General features: G+C 53.9%; 2 protein-coding genes across 4 annotated transcripts in view; one reads left to right on the plus strand and one right to left on the minus strand.

Moving 5' to 3' along the window:
- The first annotated feature begins 6,080 nt into the window (after positions 1–6,080).
- TMEM208 (transmembrane protein 208) lies at positions 6,081–8,222 on the plus strand. Of its 2 annotated transcripts, none has more exons than XM_025370650.1 (6): positions 6,081–6,189; positions 6,797–6,892; positions 7,318–7,377; positions 7,458–7,594; positions 7,747–7,831; positions 7,926–8,222. In XM_025370650.1, exons 1-6 carry the CDS (start codon positions 6,184–6,186, stop codon positions 8,061–8,063), a joined length of 522 nt encoding a protein of 173 aa, XP_025226435.1. In that variant the 5' UTR covers positions 6,081–6,183; the 3' UTR covers positions 8,064–8,222. The 2 variants fall into 2 exon arrangements, with proteins under 2 accessions (XP_025226435.1, XP_025226436.1); XM_025370651.1 differs by having other exon boundaries at positions 6,085–6,189; positions 6,680–6,892.
- Positions 8,223–8,333: 111 nt separating this feature from the next.
- FHOD1 (formin homology 2 domain containing 1) overlaps positions 8,334–17,765 on the minus strand; it is an 18,904-nt gene continuing 9,472 nt past the window's right edge. Inside the window, exons 4-24 of one of the 2 annotated variants that reach the window (XM_025370932.1) lie at positions 17,288–17,355; positions 17,110–17,215; positions 16,942–17,036; positions 16,565–16,676; positions 16,385–16,479; positions 16,149–16,292; positions 15,876–16,024; positions 15,468–15,644; positions 15,326–15,349; positions 14,937–14,990; positions 13,306–13,421; positions 12,606–13,216; positions 10,973–11,128; positions 10,567–10,749; positions 10,360–10,479; positions 10,118–10,279; positions 9,530–9,720; positions 9,243–9,435; positions 8,995–9,157; positions 8,722–8,919; positions 8,334–8,647 (exon numbers count right to left, since the gene is read on the minus strand). In XM_025370932.1, coding sequence (XP_025226717.1) covers positions 8,565–8,647; positions 8,722–8,919; positions 8,995–9,157; positions 9,243–9,435; positions 9,530–9,720; positions 10,118–10,279; positions 10,360–10,479; positions 10,567–10,749; positions 10,973–11,128; positions 12,606–13,216; positions 13,306–13,421; positions 14,937–14,990; positions 15,326–15,349; positions 15,468–15,644; positions 15,876–16,024; positions 16,149–16,292; positions 16,385–16,479; positions 16,565–16,676; positions 16,942–17,036; positions 17,110–17,215; positions 17,288–17,355 — 3,200 coding nt within the window. In that variant the 3' untranslated portion in view covers positions 8,334–8,564. The remainder of the gene's footprint in view (positions 8,648–8,721; positions 8,920–8,994; positions 9,158–9,242; positions 9,436–9,529; positions 9,721–10,117; positions 10,280–10,359; positions 10,480–10,566; positions 10,750–10,972; positions 11,129–12,605; positions 13,217–13,305; positions 13,422–14,936; positions 14,991–15,325; positions 15,350–15,467; positions 15,645–15,875; positions 16,025–16,148; positions 16,293–16,384; positions 16,480–16,564; positions 16,677–16,941; positions 17,037–17,109; positions 17,216–17,287; positions 17,356–17,765) is intronic. The other variant, XM_025370933.1, reaches the window with a different exon arrangement.

The following is a 17,765-nucleotide window of genomic DNA, read 5'->3' on the forward strand; positions in this document are numbered from 1 at the left end:
AAAAAAAAAAAAAAAAAAAAAAAAAAAAAAAAAAAAAATTAGCCGGGCTAATGCATTAGTGGTGACATGCATCTGTAGTCCTAGCTACTCAGGAGGCTGAGGTGGAAGGATCACCTGAGCCTGGTGAGGTCGAGGCTGCAGTGAGCTGTGACTGCGCGCTGCACTCTAGCCTTGGCAATAGAGCAAGACCCTTTCTCAAAAACAAACAAATGAAATTTTTAAAAAATTAAATTAAAAATTAAATTAAATTTTAAAAAAGAGGCCAGGTGCAGTGGCTCACACCTGAAATCCCAGGATGTTGGGAGGCCAAGACGGGCGGATCATGAGGTCAAGAGATCCAGACCATCCTGGCCAACATGGTGAAACTCCATCTGTACTAAAAATATAAAAATTAGCTGGGGCCGGGCGCGGTGGCTCACGCCTGTAATCCCAGCACTTTGGGAGGCCGAGGCGGGCGGATCACAAGGTCAGGAGATCAAGACCATGGTGAAACCCCGTCTCTACTAAAAATAGAAAAAATTAGCCGGGCGCGGTGGCGGGCGCCTGTAGTCCCAGCTACTCGGAAGGCTGAGGCAGGAGAATCGCCTGAACCCAGAAGGCGGAGGTTGCAGTGAGCTGAGATCACACCACTGTACTCCACCCTGGCAACGGAGCGAGACTCCATCTCAAAGAATAAATAAATACAAATAAAAAAAGAAGCCAGGCACAGTGGCTCACGCCTGTAATCCCAGCACTTCGGGAGGCCAAGGGGGTGCAGATCACTTGAGGTCTGGAGTTCGAGACCAGCCTTGCCAACATGGTGACACCCCATCTCTACTAAAATACAAAAATTAGCTGGGTGTGGTGGCACACACATGTAATCCCAGCTACTTGAAAGGCTAAGGTATGAGAATCGCTTGAACCTGGGAAGCAAAGGTTTCAGCGAGCTGAGATGGTGCCACTGTACTCCAGCCTGGGCGACAGAGTGAGACTCTTGTCTCGAAAAAAAAAAAAAAGTGTATATATATATATATGTATGTACATACACACACACACTAAATATATATATATATTAAATACTAAAAAATTTAATTTCTGTATCTCATAAATAAAAGCACATATCTACAAATCAAATTAAAAGGCAAACATACTAAGAATATATTTCAGGCCAGGCATGGTGGCTCATGCCTGTAATCTCAGCACTTTAGGAGGCCAAGGCAGGCAGATCATTTGAAGTCAGGAGTTTGAGACCAGCCTGGCCAACATGGTGAAACCCCGTCTCTACTAAAAATACAAAAATTAGCCAGGCATGGTGGCGAGCACCTGTAATCCCAGCTACTTGGGAGGCTGAGGCAGGAGAATTGCTGAGGCGGAGGTTGCAGTGAGCTGAGATTGTGCCACTGCACCCCAGCCTGAGTGACAGAGCAAGACTCCATCTCAAAAAAAAAAATTAGCTGGGCATGGTGGCAGGTGTCTGTAATCCCAGTTACTTGGGAGGCTGAGGCAGGAGAACTGCTTGAACCCAGGAGGCAGAGCCTGCAGTGAGCCAAGATAATGCCACTACACTCCAGCCTAGGCAACAGAGCGAGATCTATCTCCAAAAAAAAAAAAGAAAGAAAAGAAAAAAGGAAAAGTCCATACAAATGGAACAGAAAAATACTAAGACCTTAATAGTTAAATGGATACAGAACATGAATAAACAAAAGGGGGAAATACGAAGGGTGAGCTAATGAGAAAAACAGTGCAACCTCACTAATAAACAAATCAAAATTAAAACAATGAGCCATCACTGCCTGCCTTTTAAACTAGCCCAGATGTCTGCATTCACCTCCTGGCTGGCCTCCTCCCTATGCTGTCTCACTCTCCCAGTCCATTCTGCACTGCAGAGTTCTAATACAAATCACGCTGTGTCACTTGCCTGCCTAACGGGCTCCTTGATGGTCACCAGGAGAAAGCCAAACTCTGCTGCCTGGCACATCTGCCAGCTTGCAGCCTGACCCCATTCTAGCCTCGTCTCCTGCCATGTCTCACTCAGTTCCAGCCACACGGAATTTGTGCGATTGTTTCCAGAACTATTCCACACCATGGTGCCTTCACTTGTGCTATTATTGATCACAGAGCTCAACCTTTCTTCTCACCCTGTTCCTTCAGAAAGCCTTCCCTGATGCTGCCAGTCTCCTCTGGATGTCCTTCTTCATGTTCCGTCAAACCCTTTTTTTCTGAGGCAGAGTCTCACTCTCTTGCCCAGGCTAGGGTACAGTGGCATGATCTCGGCTCACTGCAATCTCTGCCTCCCGGGTTCAAGCGATTCTCCTGCCTCAGCCTCCTGAGTAGCTGGAACTACAGGCGCACGCCATGCCACCACGCCCAGCTAATTTTTGTAATTTTAGTAGAGACGGCGTTTCACCATATTGGTCAGGCTGGTCTCAAACTCCTGACCTCAGGTGATCCATGTGCCTTGGCCTCCCAAAGTGCTGGGATTATAGGCGTGAGCCACTGTGCCCGGCCGTCCCCTTCAAACTGTTTCTTCCCAGTGTCATAGCACTGAGCACACAATAGCATGATCATTCATATTACTTGTCTTTCTCCTTCACTGGATTGTGAGCTCCTTAGGGAACTGTGTCTTATTCATCTGTGTAGCCCTAGCACTGTACCGAGAGCCAAGTACGTATGAATGTATGTATACATGTGCATATATGAGCATATATGGATGGATGGATGGATGGATGGAGACATATGAGCAGGGCCACAAGTAAGCTGAAGTGAGAAACACCCGAGGGTGGGACGGGGGAGGGTGGGTGCCTTACCTCCCGAAGGGCATTCTGGGCAGCACGGTACCAAGCCCAACTCACGAGGGAGGCCTCTTTCTGATCTGACAGAGGCAGGAAGCTCAGAATATATGTGAGCATCTGAGGGGAAAAGACAGGGCATTGGGGACTGTCAGAGCTGGGAGGTCTTTGGAACCGACTCCAGCTGATAGCACCATGGGTCTGAGGGCACCAGAGCACTGGCTTCTATTTTATCTTGGACGTGGAGTTTCACAAAGCATTCACTTCCCCGCTCCAGGCTTCAGGTATCTTTCCTGTGAACAAACCTTTCCTGAGCTGGGTGAAGGCTTTCACTGACTGATAACAATCAAACTTCCCACCTAGCTGAGTAGAAAAAGCCTGGGCACTGAGGCCAGATAAACCTAGTTCAACTCTCTACTCTGCCAACTGACCTCTAGAACTTTGTTTTCCTTATCTGCGAAATGGCAATTGTAGTGAGATTTAAATGGGTTATTGTGAGAATTAAAGAACACAGTCAAGTGTCTTGCATAGGACTTAGAGCACAGCAGGCCAGGTGTGCTCACTCTAGTCCTCAGGAAGTCATGCTTGGTCCTCCTGCCCTCATGGCTCAGGCTCTGGGACCCTGCTCTTTTTCCATCTTCTCTACTGCCACCATGCCCTCTCCACTGGTTGTTAAGATGCGATCCCAGCAAGACCTAGATTGGGAGGCTCAGGCCTTTCCCCCACCTAGGGGGTGGTGAGGTTCAAGGTCCTAAATGGGACTGGGGAAGGGGTTGCCAGTGAGGTCTAGAATGTTTTGATATTAACTATTTTTTTCTTCTGGAATCTTCCTCCCTGCATCCCAATTGCCTCGTTTTTGGATTCTTCTGTGGCTCCCAGGGCTCAGACCTGGGTCTTTTGGTTTTCTGTTTACCAACACAGGAATAACCAACAATTCAATATTCCCATATTGTCCTATTATCCAAGTGCTAGTCCATATTGCCAATCATCCATGCAAATGTTTAGCCATCACTTTAATCTCAACCAAAACTCATATTCTACCCTCCGCCCCAAACAGCCCCTCCTCCCAAATTCCCCTTTCAATGCCAACAGTGCATCTACCTGATAACACTTTCTACTATTCAAACCCCTCTGTCCCTTGCTCCCAGATACAGGTGTAATGCACAGGCTTTAGGCCAGGCTAACCTAGACTCATTCAAATTCCAGCTCCACTACTTCCTGTCATGCTGCTGTGTGTCCTTAAACAAGGTATTTGACCTGTCTGAGTTTGTTTCTATACCTATAAAATAGGGATACTTTTTAAAAATCTAGATCATAGCCTCATGGGGATTAAATTTTACATATATATAGTGTGTCTGTGACAACTAGATGTTCCATAAATGGTTGCTGGATTGCTGTTACTAAAATTTCTACTTTTGCAACTTTCCCACCTCAGTAGCTCAGATTTCTACCACCTCAAACCTTGATTCCTTCCACAATGTCCCACCTGAACTCTTTACCTCCAAGTTCATCCTTGCTAATACATTATGCACACTGTCACAAGGTTAATTTTTCCTATAAAATAGTTTTCAGTGTCAGCTCACCCCTGCTGTAAAACTTCAGGGTTCACCAGTACTCTCAGGACAGTCTTCACTCCTGGATCAGCACTGCCAGGTCTGTGTGCCTGATTGGACTCGCTGGTCCCCAAACTTCCCCAATCCAGTCTCCCTACTGCCCTACAAACATAGCATGTCTATTTCCTTTTGCCTATGCGGGCCTTTTCCCTGGGATCCCCTTCCTGAAGCTTGACTTCACCAACCCATTGTGATCTCTCCTTCCCTTCTCAGATGCCAAGCACGCAGGCACAGTGCTCAGCCAGTGCTTACTGGATTAAATTAAGGTTGGGCAGTCCAGTCCTCTACCTCTATTTTCACCAAGAGTATGCTCAGGGAAGGGGTCAGGGAAATAAAAGTAGTCATTACTGAGAGGACAATGACTGGGAGAATAGAATTCTGAGCCAGGGAGGCTAGGCATAGGGAAGACAGTATTGATGGGGACTGGGACTGACCATGTCCCAATCCCTCCAGGGAGGCAGGGAAGCCTGTTTCAGCTGAGTTAAGACAGTGGCCATCTTGTCTTCTGGGGCTAAGCAGCCAGCCCAAGAGCAAAGGGAGAGGGGAAAAAACCTGTCATCCCTTGGGGTGAGTGGGGGAGGGACACAATTCATTGACCTAAGAAGAGGGTGGCCTTTCTAGAGGGATGAGAGGAGGCAGTGATGAGGATGGAGTGGCCATCCCATGAGTCCCATCTCAAGGGGGCTACTGGAGATAATGACTGGTCACTCATGGGGTCTATGGGGATGGAAATAGCCCCTAAAGCTAAGGGGGAAAGGAATAGCACTGCAAGCTAAAGGGGGTGGGAACAGGCCTATTTTTGCTAAGGATAGGAAGCATCATTCCAGGACCGGTGGGAAAGGGTGGCCTGTTTCCCATGGGCAGAGAGAGGGGGCTGCCAACCTTCAGGACAAAAGAGATGGAGAAGCCATTCCAACAGGCCACTGAAGACAAAACCTGTTATCTCCTCGGCAGATGGGGCAGAGTGGTCTTGCCCCTGGCTAAGGGGAAGGAGCAAACATCCCATGGAGTGAAAGAGGTAAAGGCGGCCATCACTAGGGGCCTAGGAATGGGGAACAGGCCTATCCTTGCTAAAGGAATTCAGAGATCATTGCAGTTGATAGGTAGGGAGCAGTCTGTTTCCCACTGCCAGGGAGAGGGGGCGGCCGTCTCTGTCGGGGCGTAGGAAATGGAGAGATCATCCCAAGGGACCAATGGGGATAAGATCAGTTACCCTTCGGGACGATGAGATGGAGCGGACATCTTCCAGAACTGAGCGGGGAGGAGACAGCCACCTCAAGGGAAGGGGATGGGTAGAGGGCCTGTTCTTGCTGAGGTGACAGGGCAGCTATCTCCTGGGGCCGATAGGGAAGGGGAGGACGGTCCCTCAAGCTAAAGGGACAGAGTGGCCCAAAGGAGTAGCCGTTACCCAGAGCTAGAAGGTCGCGGGATCGGGAGGGCAGGTCGTTTCCGCCAGGCTGGAGGGGCCGGGCTAGCTATCTGACAGCCCCTCCCCAAAGCTCGGGACCCCGAGGGCGGGGCCTGTCCGGAGCTAGGCCTGAGGGCGGCTTCCTCTCACCTCCAGGGGCAGCGACTCCGCCATCGCATCCCTGCCGCCTCCACCCCCCCCGCGCAAGGCTTTCTGGGAAGTGTAGTCTCGCCCCTTTGGGGAGGGGTTTGGGAAGGAAGTGAGCCCTATTTCCGTCCCAGAATCTGACCACTTTGGTCTGCGCCGGAAGTACATGTGCTGCCGATGTGGTGCTCAGTGATTGCGGTTTCGGTCGCTCTCCCTTGTTCCCTGGGCTGGGTATTTGCCTCGCACCATGGCGGTAAGGAGGATGTGTAGGGCGGAGTCCGCACCAGCCAAGCTCTCCAGGGGTTGTGAGAGTGAAAACTGAGAAAGGACATTAAGGGATACGGGGTGGGCCGGAGGGGGGCACCATCCCCTGGCCAGACCGTACTAGAACTGGGCTGGGGGAGGGCGGCGCAGGACCATACCAGGACTAGTGCCGGAGCGGCTTGGGCATCAGTACCAGAGCAGGCCAGAGATATAAGTGACCTGAGATGGGCGTTAGCCCAGATCGGGACTACGCCAGCGGAGGCCTGAGGGAGGCATCATTCTACTCCGCCCAGGAGTACCCTTGGAAGAGTCGTTGCCTAAAGCTAGACTACCACGGGATCCAGAGGCGGTATTAGCTTAGGGTTGAATTATTCCAGGGCGAGCAGGAGGCGATCCTAGCTGTGAGTGCTGGAGAGAGGGCGTCAGCCCCTAGATAGGATGGACTGGAGGATGGGTGGACATCCCAGGGATTGTGCTAGGTTTCAGCACTACGGGGACCTGGCTGAGTTGCGGCTGGAGCTGTATAGCTAACCGGGCTGGTGGGGAGAATGAGGAGGACCGTGGCCTCCTGACGTCATCTCATCATCCCTCTGCAGCCCAAGGGCAAAGTGGGCACGAGAGGGAAGAAGCAGATATTTGAAGAGAACAAAGAGACCCTGAAGTTCTACCTGAGGATCATACTGGGGGCCAATGTAAGTGCCTGCCTCCTTGCTTCTATGCCAGCTTATAGTCAGTCCCCTAGTCCTCAGCACTGCTTGGTGAGAAGTAGTGGTACCCGAAAAAGCTGTAGAAGAGAGGTCCAGTCAAAAAGAAATGAGAGATCTGGGCACAGAGAAAGTACTGACTAGTAAAACACAAAGGAAATGAAGGTGTGAGTCGTAGCTGAATTTAAGAGCCCTTCCTACCTCCAAGCACACAAAGGCTTCTTTCCTGGGCTGAGTTGCGTGTTAGAGGAGAGTCTGGATATTTGGGATTCAGGGAGCAGGGCCCTTTCTTCAGCCCTGTAAGAACAACCTTGCTCATCCCACAGCCTGGCCTAATTCTTGGTCAGAGTTGAGGGAGACCCATGGTTTGGAGGTACCTTCTGACCCCAACCTGATCCTGTGATTGCTTGCAGGCCATCTACTGTCTTGTGACGTTGGTCTTCTTTTACTCATCTGCCTCATTTTGGGCCTGGGTAAGTATCTCCATCCTGGGAGATGGATGAGTGCATAGGGTCAGTGGCTGACCTTTGATACCCTCATTCTTGCTCTGCAGTTGGCCCTGGGCTTTAGTCTGGCAGTGTATGGGGCCAGCTATCACTCTATGAGCTCGATGGCACGGGCAGCGTTCTCTGAGGATGGGGCCCTGATGGATGGTGGCATGGACCTCAACATGGAGCAGGGCATGGCAGAGTGAGTGTCCCCCACCGCCAGCCCAGGTGAGCGGCCCCAGGGCTGGGGCCCAGATAGCCCAAGAAGCACAGCTACTTGCAACTTGAAAAGGGTGGAAGGGAGTTGAACTGGGGCCCATCTGCTGTCTTTGGCAGCTTTATTTCTATCCACAGGCACCTTAAGGATGTGATCCTACTGACAGCCATTGTGCAGGTGCTCAGCTGCTTCTCTCTCTATGTCTGGTCCTTCTGGCTTCTGGTACGTGGGCTGGGGACGCTCCCAAGAAGGGGCATCTAACCCTCCCCATCTTTTATTCCCTGCACCTTGCTTCAAGTTACCGTTTCTCTTGTAGGCTCCAGGCCGGGCCCTTTACCTCCTGTGGGTGAATGTGCTGGGCCCCTGGTTCACTGCAGACAGTGGCACCCCAGCACCAGAGCACAATGAGAAACGGCAGCGCCGACAGGAGCGGCGGCAGATGAAGCGGTTATAGCCATTGACATTGTGACCACAGGCCACTGGCCCTGGTTGACTCTGTCAAGGTGCACGGCCCCCCATGCCTGGAGCAATGAGGGTCTAGTCTAGGGGCCAAAAGCAGTCTGAGGTATTGGGTATACTTTATAGGGTCGTTGAATAAATGGCTTAGAGTGTGGCTGATGGCTGTGTGGGTGATGAGGGATGAAGCAGGAAAAGCCGGTCCTATGGGATTTCCCTCCTGCTACAGACCCAGCCTAGTGGGGACCCTGAAAGAAGAGAAAGCCTGTTGGATTAGCTAAGAAAATTTTATTTTGCTCTGTGAGTTCAAGGAGCTCACACACATGCACATGCACGTACATACACACACTTACATGCACACACACACAGCTAATACTGCTTAAGGCATGGCTCCTGGGCACAGAGTTCTGGGGCCAGAATTCTGCTCTGGGCCTTCCTCATTCTATCATCTCTTGCACTGCAGTCCAGGGTCCAGATAGATTTCCGGGATGCAGCACCTTCACACCTCCAGGCCAGGACCCTTGCTTAGTCCCAGTGCCTGCACCAGGTCATCTCCGAGCCCACTCTTTAACGTCCGTCTCACTGCAGGGACACAATAGGGTTGGAGGGAGTTGATGGGGTTCAGGTGGGCAGCGGGGTTGTGGGGGGTTACTTACAAGACTTGCGGTTGCCGCGGGAACGCTTGCGTTCCCTAGCAGCTAAGGCACGAGGACTGCTCTTGGTCACTGACTGCACCAGAAGGTCCATGATCTCATCTGATGTATCACTGGGTAAACTGGAGCCTGGGGGTTCTTCTGGGGGTACAGTGGAGGGCCCCACTGTGGGCATGACTGGGGAGCTGCTCTGGACCATGCCTGAGGGAGGCCAGATAGGAAGGTCAGGCCAAGGTGGCCCTGGAGCCCATTCCCCACAGCAGCTATGAGCCTCACCTCTGCTGCGGCGATTGTGTGTGGTGTCCTCAGGCCTGCTGGTCAGCAGACTCTTCATACTAGCATGACTGTCAGCATCTCCCTGGCCTGGCCCACTGCTCACTGCTACTGGGACAGAGGGGTTGTTGGGGGCTTCCCCAGCCACACCTGAGAACTTCTCTGTCTGAAGAAAGAAGAAGGGTGAGCTGGGAGGAGTGAAGGAAACCAAGGAGGTGGCAGTGAAGACTAAGACCTGGAAGGGCACCCACCTCAGTGATCATGCGTCCCCGGGTCTTGTTACGCTCACGGTATGTGGCCCGCTTCTGCTGCTGCTGTAGTACTCGTTCCCGGCAAGTCCGATACTCAAGCGCAAATTCCCGCAGCGTGTGGCAGAACTGTGTGATGCGAACTTCACGGGCCGCCTGCGGGGTGTAGCCCAGGTAAAGCAGGAAGGCATGGAACCTAGGCAGGTGAGAGTGGGGAGGGACGGTGAGTCCTGCTTGTTGTCTGAGGGAGGGTGGTGGCCGTCCTGCCTCTCTTGGGTCCATGCCCCTACCTATTACAGACACGGCGGTGCACTATCCTCAGCATGGCAACACGGCGGGCACGCTGGGCCAGGAAGTGGGTGAGCCGGGCACGCAGGGCTGGGGCGAGCTCATGCTTGGCCAAGCTCCGCAGGCTCTCCTCAGCTGCCCAGCTCCGGCGCTCCAGCTGCCCCAGGTTCTCAGTCAGCTGTTCAAAGTCCACCTGAGAAAGCAAGGGGGTGTACATACTGTCCCCCAACACCCTGTAGATAAGACACGGCCCGAGGCTGCCTCTGAGCCAGACTGGCCAGCTTGGGCCCTGAGGACACAGACATTCAAAAGCTCATAGACTAGTGCAAGAGACACAAGTCCATTTGATTTGAATGAGGAACAGAAGGTTTATTGGGGGAAGTGGCAGTTCAACAGACCCAAAGACTGGGTAGGTGTGGCCAGGCCAATAGAGGAAAGAGCATTTCTGGCAGAAGGCATAGCTCACACCCAGGTGGCTGGAGGAAGCCCTGGCATAGCAGCCCAGATAGGGAGAAGAGGGAGGAGCCAGGCCCAGGAAGCAGTGCTTCTCATGCCTCGTCCAGCCTTGGTTGATTCTGGCAGGTGCTAACCTTGGCACAGCGGGTCAGGGCAGGGATTTCTGAATAGAGGTCGGAGGACTCAGGCCGAGTCTGGAGCACTAGGGAGCAGAGATGGTGTAGCAGTGACTGTCGGCGCACCGTGTCTTTCACCTCTGACACCTTCTCCAGGTAGCTCAGCTCAAAGCCGCTGCTCTGAAAGGACCGTTTCTGAGCCTGGGCCTGGTTGGCTCCAGAACCCTGACTCCCCCTAGTCCCCATGTACTCTCACTCACCTGGGAGCCATTGAGGAAGTTGCCCACAGCTAGGAGGGTAGCCAGGATGCAGCGGAAGGTGGCATTCTGTACCAGCTGTTCCATACCCACTTTCAGGTCAAACAGTGGCTCAGCAATTTCCTGGTATGGGAGACCAGGGACTCTTAGACTACGTGGTCATGATGCTTACCTGTCCCTACTGTCTGTCCCACTCCAAGACCCAGGTACCCGTTCCATGCTGTCATAGTCCAGCTTGAAGGCCCAGAGTTGTAGACGAGCAGCGAGGCCGCCAATGGAGGCAAGAGTCATCAGGAAGTTCTCGGCTGGGCCCAGGGGTATGTCAGGGTTGGCCAGCTGGGCTTCCTCAATCTTCTGCTGCTCTTCCTCCGTGGGCATCATGGTCAGTAGCTTCTGAGGATGTAGCCAGAGCCTGACATGCCCCACTCAGTGCAGGCCTGAGGCCTCAGGCATTGGTCTTGACCCGTCCCTCAGTCATCTAGGGGAGGCCCCAGAGTCTGGGGACTGCCCTGCAGAAAGGCCAAGCCCATGCCCACCACTAGAGGGACAGGAAATGCCCACCTACCAAAGGAGAAGGCCAGACCTCCCTCCCACACCCATAGCTGGGTGACCCCACCTCTATGCCATCCTTGCTGACAGCAAACTCATCAAAGTTGAGCAGGGCAGCCTTAATGACATGCACAGGTGGCAGTGTGGTTAGGCCGATGTTGATGGCATTGCTGCGTTTGGGGTCCAGTACTGTGGTCATTGTCCGGCGGCCCTCACCAGCTTTCTGCATGGTTGGGGGAAGGGCAGTGTAAGACTGAGGAAGGGGGCCGGGCGCAGTGGCTCACGCCTGTAATCCCAACACTTTGGGAGGCCAAGGCAGTTGGATCATGAGGTCAGGAGATGGAGACCATTCTGGCTAACATGGTGAAACCCCATCTCTACTAAAAATACAAAAAAAATCAGCCGGGCGTAGTGGCTGGTGCCTGTAATCCCAGCTACTCGGGAGGCTGAGGCAGGAGAATGGTGTGAACCCAGGAGGCGGAGCTTGCAGTGAGCTGTGAGCTGAGATCACACCACTGCACTCCAGCCTGGGCGACTAAGAAAGACCCCATCTCAAAAAAAAAAAAAAAAAAGAGGAAGGGACTAGCTGGGACAGCAATCTAAGAGGGCACTGCAAGGTCCTCCTCTAGATTGCCAAATGATCCCACAACTGACAAACTGGCAACCTGGGATGTGTAAGGCATGGGGATGAGCTTAGATTCTTTTGAGACAGGACCTCGCTCTACCACCCAGGCTGGAGTGCAGTGGTGCCATCATAGCCCACTGCAGCTTATCTTCTGGGATCTTCCTGCCTCAGCCTCCCAAGTAGCTGGGATTACAGGTGTGTACCACCATAACCAACTTTTTTTTTTTTTTTTAACTTTTTGTTTTTCCGCCTCCCAGGTTCAAGCAATTCTCCTGCCTCAGCCTCCCAAGTAGCTGGCATTGCAGGCATGAGCCACCACACCCAGCTAATTTTCATATTTTCAGTAGAGACAAGGTTTCACCATGTTGGCCAGGCTGGTCTCAAACTCCTGGTCTCAAGTGATCTGCCTGCCTTGGCCTCCCAAAGTGCTGGGATTACAGGGGTGAGCCACCATGCCCGGCCAATTTTTTTTTTTTTTTAACATTTATTTATTTATTTATTTTTATTTACTTATTTATCTTTGAGACGAAGTCTTGCTCTTGTCCCCCAGGCTGGAGTGCAATGGCGCGATCTCGACTCACTGCAACCTCTACCTCCCGGGTTCAAGCGATTCTCCTGCCTCAGTCTCCCGAATAGCTGGGATTACAGGTGCCCACCACCACGCCTGGCTAATTTTCTATTTTCAGTAGAGATGGGGTTTCGCCAGTTTGACCAAGCTGGTGTCAAACTTCTGAACTCAAATGATCCACCTGCCTCGGCCTCCCAAAGTCCTGGGATTACAGGCATGAGCCACTGCGCCCGGCCCAACTTTTAGTAGAGATAAGGTCTCACTATGTTGCACAGGCTGGTCTCAAACTCTCGGATTACAGGCGTGAGCCACCATGCCCGGCCAAGTTTAGATTCTAGTTGGGGCACTGCTGATCCCTTGTTAGGAGACCTTGGACAATTCCCTACTCCTTTCTTTGTCTTAGTTTCCCCATGTGGGAAGTGAGTGACTGGCTCCAACAGGTCAGATCCTTGAGCTCTGATTCCCTCCCGCCTCCAGTGGGGCTGCCTTGCAGATGAGTGGATTTACCTTGGAGGGCAGCACCTCTTTGGCACGAGACTCAAAGAGGTGTTCCAGCCGGGCTGTGTCCACTGAGACAGGCTCCAGTGAAGCCCAGAGGGTGGCGCAGGGCCCAAAGCGGCTTGCAGAGACTCCATGGCCCCCAGCCAGCTTTAGCTCACGCCAGAAAAGTTTTACCGTCTTCCTCTTGGTGGGGAGGGCTGAGCTGTCAGGCAATGAATGGGGAAGAGGGGCAGCCAGAGGTAGAGGTGGAGGTGGTGGGAACGGGCCTTTGATGGGTGGGGGAGGTGGAGGTGGGGGAGGTGGAGGGACTCCCGAGAGTAGGGGCAGTGGGGGTGCGGGAGCTGGGACCTCTTTCCCAGCCTCCACAGACTCTACATTCAGCATGTCCTGGTCTTCCTCTTCCCCTAGATCTGAAAAGTCCAGGTCCCCAATAGAGAGGTTGGGTGCACGAGTAGGGAGCTCCCAGATGGGCTCAGCCTTGGGGCTTGCTGGCATCAGTGGCTCCTTGGACTCTGGCTCAAGGCTTCGCTGGGCCCGGAGCAGGACACAGGGGGCAGGGCTCTGGGGTGTTCTGGGTGCAGGTGCTGTCTCTGGGGAGTCCCAGAGTTGCCGGGCATCTAAAGAAAGGGAAGGAGCTGTCAGTGCCATGCCCCCTGTGGGGCAACAGAGCAACAGGCAGGCTCTGCCTGCCCACCCACCTACTCACCTGGGTGTCCCTCTGCCTCACTGGGCATGGCCTCGGCCAATGTCTCTGCCCGGCCCTGGGCCAGAGCAACCTGCTTCTCTGTTTCTGCTGCCGCCACATTCTCCAGGAACCGGGCTCTGAGGGAAGGCGCTTGTCAGTGACAGTGTCTGACACACCCCAGCCCAGGTACACATGCCTTGCTGAGCCCCTGGACACCACCCCCAATTGCAGGCACACACAGACACATGGGGAACAGTCCATGCACTGAGCAGACCAGAACCGCGCCCACCAAGGCCAGCCCCTCTTCAGTCCTCCACATCTGGGGAGGATTACTACCAACCCTGCATTCCCAGGTGAAAATACAGGGAGAAGTTCTACTTAACATCTAAATTGCAACCTCGTTCATGTTCACTGTCCTGATTTTTTGTTTGTTTGTTTGTTTTTTAGAGACAGGGTCTGTCAGTCACCCAGGCTGGAGTACAGTGGTGTGATCATAGCTCACTGCAGCCTCAATCTCCTGGGCTTGACCCTCAACCTCCCAAGTGGCTGGGACTACAGACATGTGCCACCACACCCAGCTAATTTTTAAATTTTTTTGAGGAGACAGGGTCTCGCTATGTTGTTCAGGCTGGCCTTGAATTCCTGGCCTCAACCAATCCTCCCACCTCAGCCTCCTGAAGAGCTGGGATTACAGGTGTGAATGATGCACCCAGCCAAATTTTTAAAAATTTCTTTGTAGAGATGAGGTCTTGCTATGTTGCCCAGGCTGGTGTCTTGAGTCTAGACAAGGACTCTTAGAGCAGGGGAAGGGGATAGCTGTCCCAATGGGCATATCAGGCTGTCCCTCCCTTAGCATGTCTGGTAGCTTCTGGGAGCCTATGCCCAGGAAAGGGCCTGGTAAACAGGCCAGGTGCGGTGGCTCACACCTGTAATCCCAGCACTTTGGGAGGCAGAGGTGGGTGGATTACTTGAAGTCAGGAGTTAGAGACCAGACTAGCCAACATGGTGAAACCCTGTCTCTACTAAAAATACAAAAATTACCCAGGTGTCATGGTGCAGGCCTATAATCCCAGCTACTTGGGAGGCTGAGGCAGGAGAATTGCTTGAACCTGGGAGGCAGAGGTTGCAGTGGGCTGAGATTACACCACTGCACTCCAGCCTTGGAGACAGAGCAAGACTCCGTCTCATAAAAAAAAAAAAAAAGGACGTGGTAAACAGTGGACCCTCAGTTTATGCTGAAATAATGGGTGCAATCCAGTGTCTCTTTTCTGGCCCCTCCTCTGTCGGCTCTCAGTCCCTGCCTTTCCCTCAGCCTTAGGTTACCCCTCTACCCCTACACCACACAGCACCCTAGGTCCCCTCCCTCCTCGGTCCTGAGCTGAGGACATGGCAGAATGAGCCCCAGGTTGGGCGTCCACATCCCCATCTCTGGCTGCTAAGGTGTTGCTATTGAAGCACAGGGACCACTGTGACCCCAGTGAATTTGTTCCCAGTGCTTAGCCTTTAGGTTACCGAGGGGGCATATGTCTGGAAGAGGATAGGCCTGAGTTCCCCAGCTTTGGTTGCATCAGGCACGTGGAACCCCTGCTGGGGGAAGCAATGCTGAAGCCCTGAGCACATGGCAGGCCTGGCAGGCCGGCCTCTGTACTTACTCCAAACTGGCCTGCCCAGGAGGGGATTGGGGGACAGGTGGGCTCTCAGGGGCCCTGGGTAGGGAGGATGAGAGAAGAGATGGTAACTGTGGTGCCAGCTCCGTGGTTGCTCATACCCACACAGAGCTGGGCAGTGATATTGGGGTTCCTTCCCAGCCACAGTGGGAAGCGGGGCAAGGCATGACACGAGGAAACTAGAAGTGGAGGGGAGAGACTGACATGGAGCAGGACAGGGTGCCAGAAGAGATGGAGGCAGCAGAACAAGGGAGTGACAGACGGGGGCGGGAGACATGACAAGAGGCAAAGACAGGCAGAATGTCGGAGGAGAGGAGACCACAGGAGGAGGAGATCTAGTCAGAGCCTAACCCCACCCGCTGGCAGTCACTTACCAAGCGGGAGCAGTTTGGTGAAGTCTGGAAAGAGAGAGAAAGCACGCGTTTGGGCAGAGGAGGCTGAGTGCCCATGGAGGGGCGCAAAGCGGAGGGACAGTGGGAGAGAGGACTCCAGGGTGACTTCTGTCTCCCTGCTTACTTGTAGATGCTCCTCTCGCTGGAGGTGTCAGCTGAGGGTGCCACAGAGATGGTAGGAAAAAGGTTCATTGAAGCTCGGAGGCCGGAGGGAGGGCCCACAGGGCTGGAGGTGGGGCCTGTCAGCGGGGCGGGGCTGGTGGAAGAGGTGGGGCCTACCGGTGAGGCGGGGCCTGTGGGGCTGAAGGCAGGGGCTGTCAGTGGGTTGGGGCCTGAGAAGCTGGAGGCGGGGGCTGTCAGTGGGGTGGGGCCTGCGGGGCTGGAGGTGGGGCCTGTCGGTAGGGCAGGGCCAGTGGGGGAGGTGGGGCTGTCTGTGGGGCGGGGCCTGAGGGGTTTGGGGTCAGGGCTTGACAGCTCACAGGGCCTTGGCTAGTAGATCCACCCTTCACCATCTACGGAGGCTCGTACTTACCCAGGTTCCAGGGCACGCGCGGGGCAGCCCCCGCCTTCCAGCGAACGGCGGCTCCTTTTGCCCTCCTCAGAAGAAGGCTTTCGTCGTTCCCGCCGCCCACCGCCGCCTGGGGCTTCTTCGATGTCTCCATCCTCCAATTTCAGGGCATTCTAGCAGAGGTGCACCAGGATGTAAGAAAGTGGTTAACATGCATGCAGGTGGGGTGGGGCGCTGGGGACAGCGCTTCTCTCTTCCTTCCTTCCAATTCCCCTCAGAGCGTAGGGCCCGGCCCACCTCGTAGAGCACAAGTTGCGTGCGCAGGTCGACGTCAGTGCCTGCAGTGCCCAGGTGGCGCTGGACCAGCGCTTCCATGCCCTGCTGCTCCAGTGCATCTGTCACATCGTAGAAGGAGTCCTGGTCCGGGAGCGCCGCCAGCGTCTGGAGGGCAGGGATAAGAAGGCAAGGCTGAGGTTGGTGGGGAGGTCAGGAGCCTGAGCATCCCAGAGCTGGTACCCAGTCCTTGGCCAGACCTTGTTGATGAGGGTGACCGTGTACACCAACAACTCAGGGTCAGTGCCATTCTTCTCCTCCAGGATGGATACCAGATTGGCCCAGGGAGGAGCGCCTGCCACACAGAAAGTGGAGCAGTCATGGGGGGATGGGTAGGAGAGAGGGCTCTGAGTGGTGGGGGAGAAGGGACAGTCTCTGACCGGTGGCGCTGGCCACAGAGTTCACTGCACAGATGAACAGCGGTGCGTTGTTTTCGGAGTATTCTACAAACACCAACAGCAGCTTCAGGGCTGTCTTCACCACCAAGCGGGACTGAGGGGAGAGGTCAGCACATATGAGTGGGGCTTAGGCCAGACCTGTGCCAGCTGTTGCTGGGGAAGGGGAAGGGCTGCTGGGGCTGGACCTAGAGAGAATCTAGGCAGAATGACCCTGGCTTCAGGCCCAGGCACTGAAGTGCCTTCTAGGCTTAAGAGAGGCTTAGATTCACTCCCTTCCAGCCCACTTTGCAGAACGGGAAACTGAGGCCCAGAGAGAAGCACTAGGCAAAGGGTATAAGGCTGGGTGGAGAGCCACTTACCAGGCTGGCACACAATGTGTACAGCCACTGAATAGTCTCACTGTGGGCTACCACCCCCAGCATTCCATCCACAAAGAGCATCAGCTGGCCGAGCGCTGGGGACACAGGGATGGGCAGAGTCAGCGAGGGTCGCTGGAGCAGGGGTCATAGGGGAGGGGAGGGGCTGACCTCTAAGGATGTAGCTCTGGTAGTTGTGGTCGGCAGCAGCACCCACACGGATCAGGCAGCTCAGCCCCTCCGAATGCACGAATTCAGGCACGAGGTCTTTGTCCTCCTGGAGGCACCATGGGGGAGTTTAGGGAGGCTTGGGCTACACACTTACTCCCAGCCCACTGCGAGGCCTCACCTGGAAGATCTGCTTCAATGAGAAGAGGGAGCGGCGGAGCTCAGGGCCACTGGAGCCATACAGCTTTTCTGCAAAAGGTAGGGTATGAAACCGTCAATGGGACATAGACTCACTGTCTTCCTCTACTTGGATACAACCACAACTCTCCACCAAAGAATAGTCTAATATATATATATAATTTTCTTTTTTTTGGTCTAAGAGACAGGTCTCACTCTGTCACTCAGGTGGAGTGTGGAGTGCAGTGGCACAGTCATAGCTCACTGCAGCCTCAAACTCCTAGCCTCAAGCAATTCTCCCACCTTGACCTCTCAAAACACTGGCATTGCAGGCATGAGCTACCACGCCCAGTCTGTTCTAACGTTCTTTTTTTTTTTTTTTTTTTTTTTTTTTTTTTTTTTTGTGGTTGCTCGCTTTGTCCCCCCCCGGCGGGGGCGTGGGGGGGGGGCGGCCCCTCCCATCGCTCCCCCCCCCGGGTGCA

The sequence above is a fragment of the Theropithecus gelada genome, chromosome 20 (genome assembly GCF_003255815.1).
Source record: "Theropithecus gelada isolate Dixy chromosome 20, Tgel_1.0, whole genome shotgun sequence".
Taxonomy (NCBI): Eukaryota; Metazoa; Chordata; class Mammalia; order Primates; family Cercopithecidae; genus Theropithecus; species Theropithecus gelada.

Coding starts and splice junctions, on each gene's coding strand:
- TMEM208 (XM_025370650.1), top strand. Junction 6,893..7,317: donor GGATCATACTGGGGGCCAAT/GTAAGTGCCTGC, acceptor GATTGCTTGCAG/GCCATCTACTGTCTTGTGAC. Junction 7,378..7,457: donor CTGCCTCATTTTGGGCCTGG/GTAAGTATCTCC, acceptor CTTGCTCTGCAG/TTGGCCCTGGGCTTTAGTCT.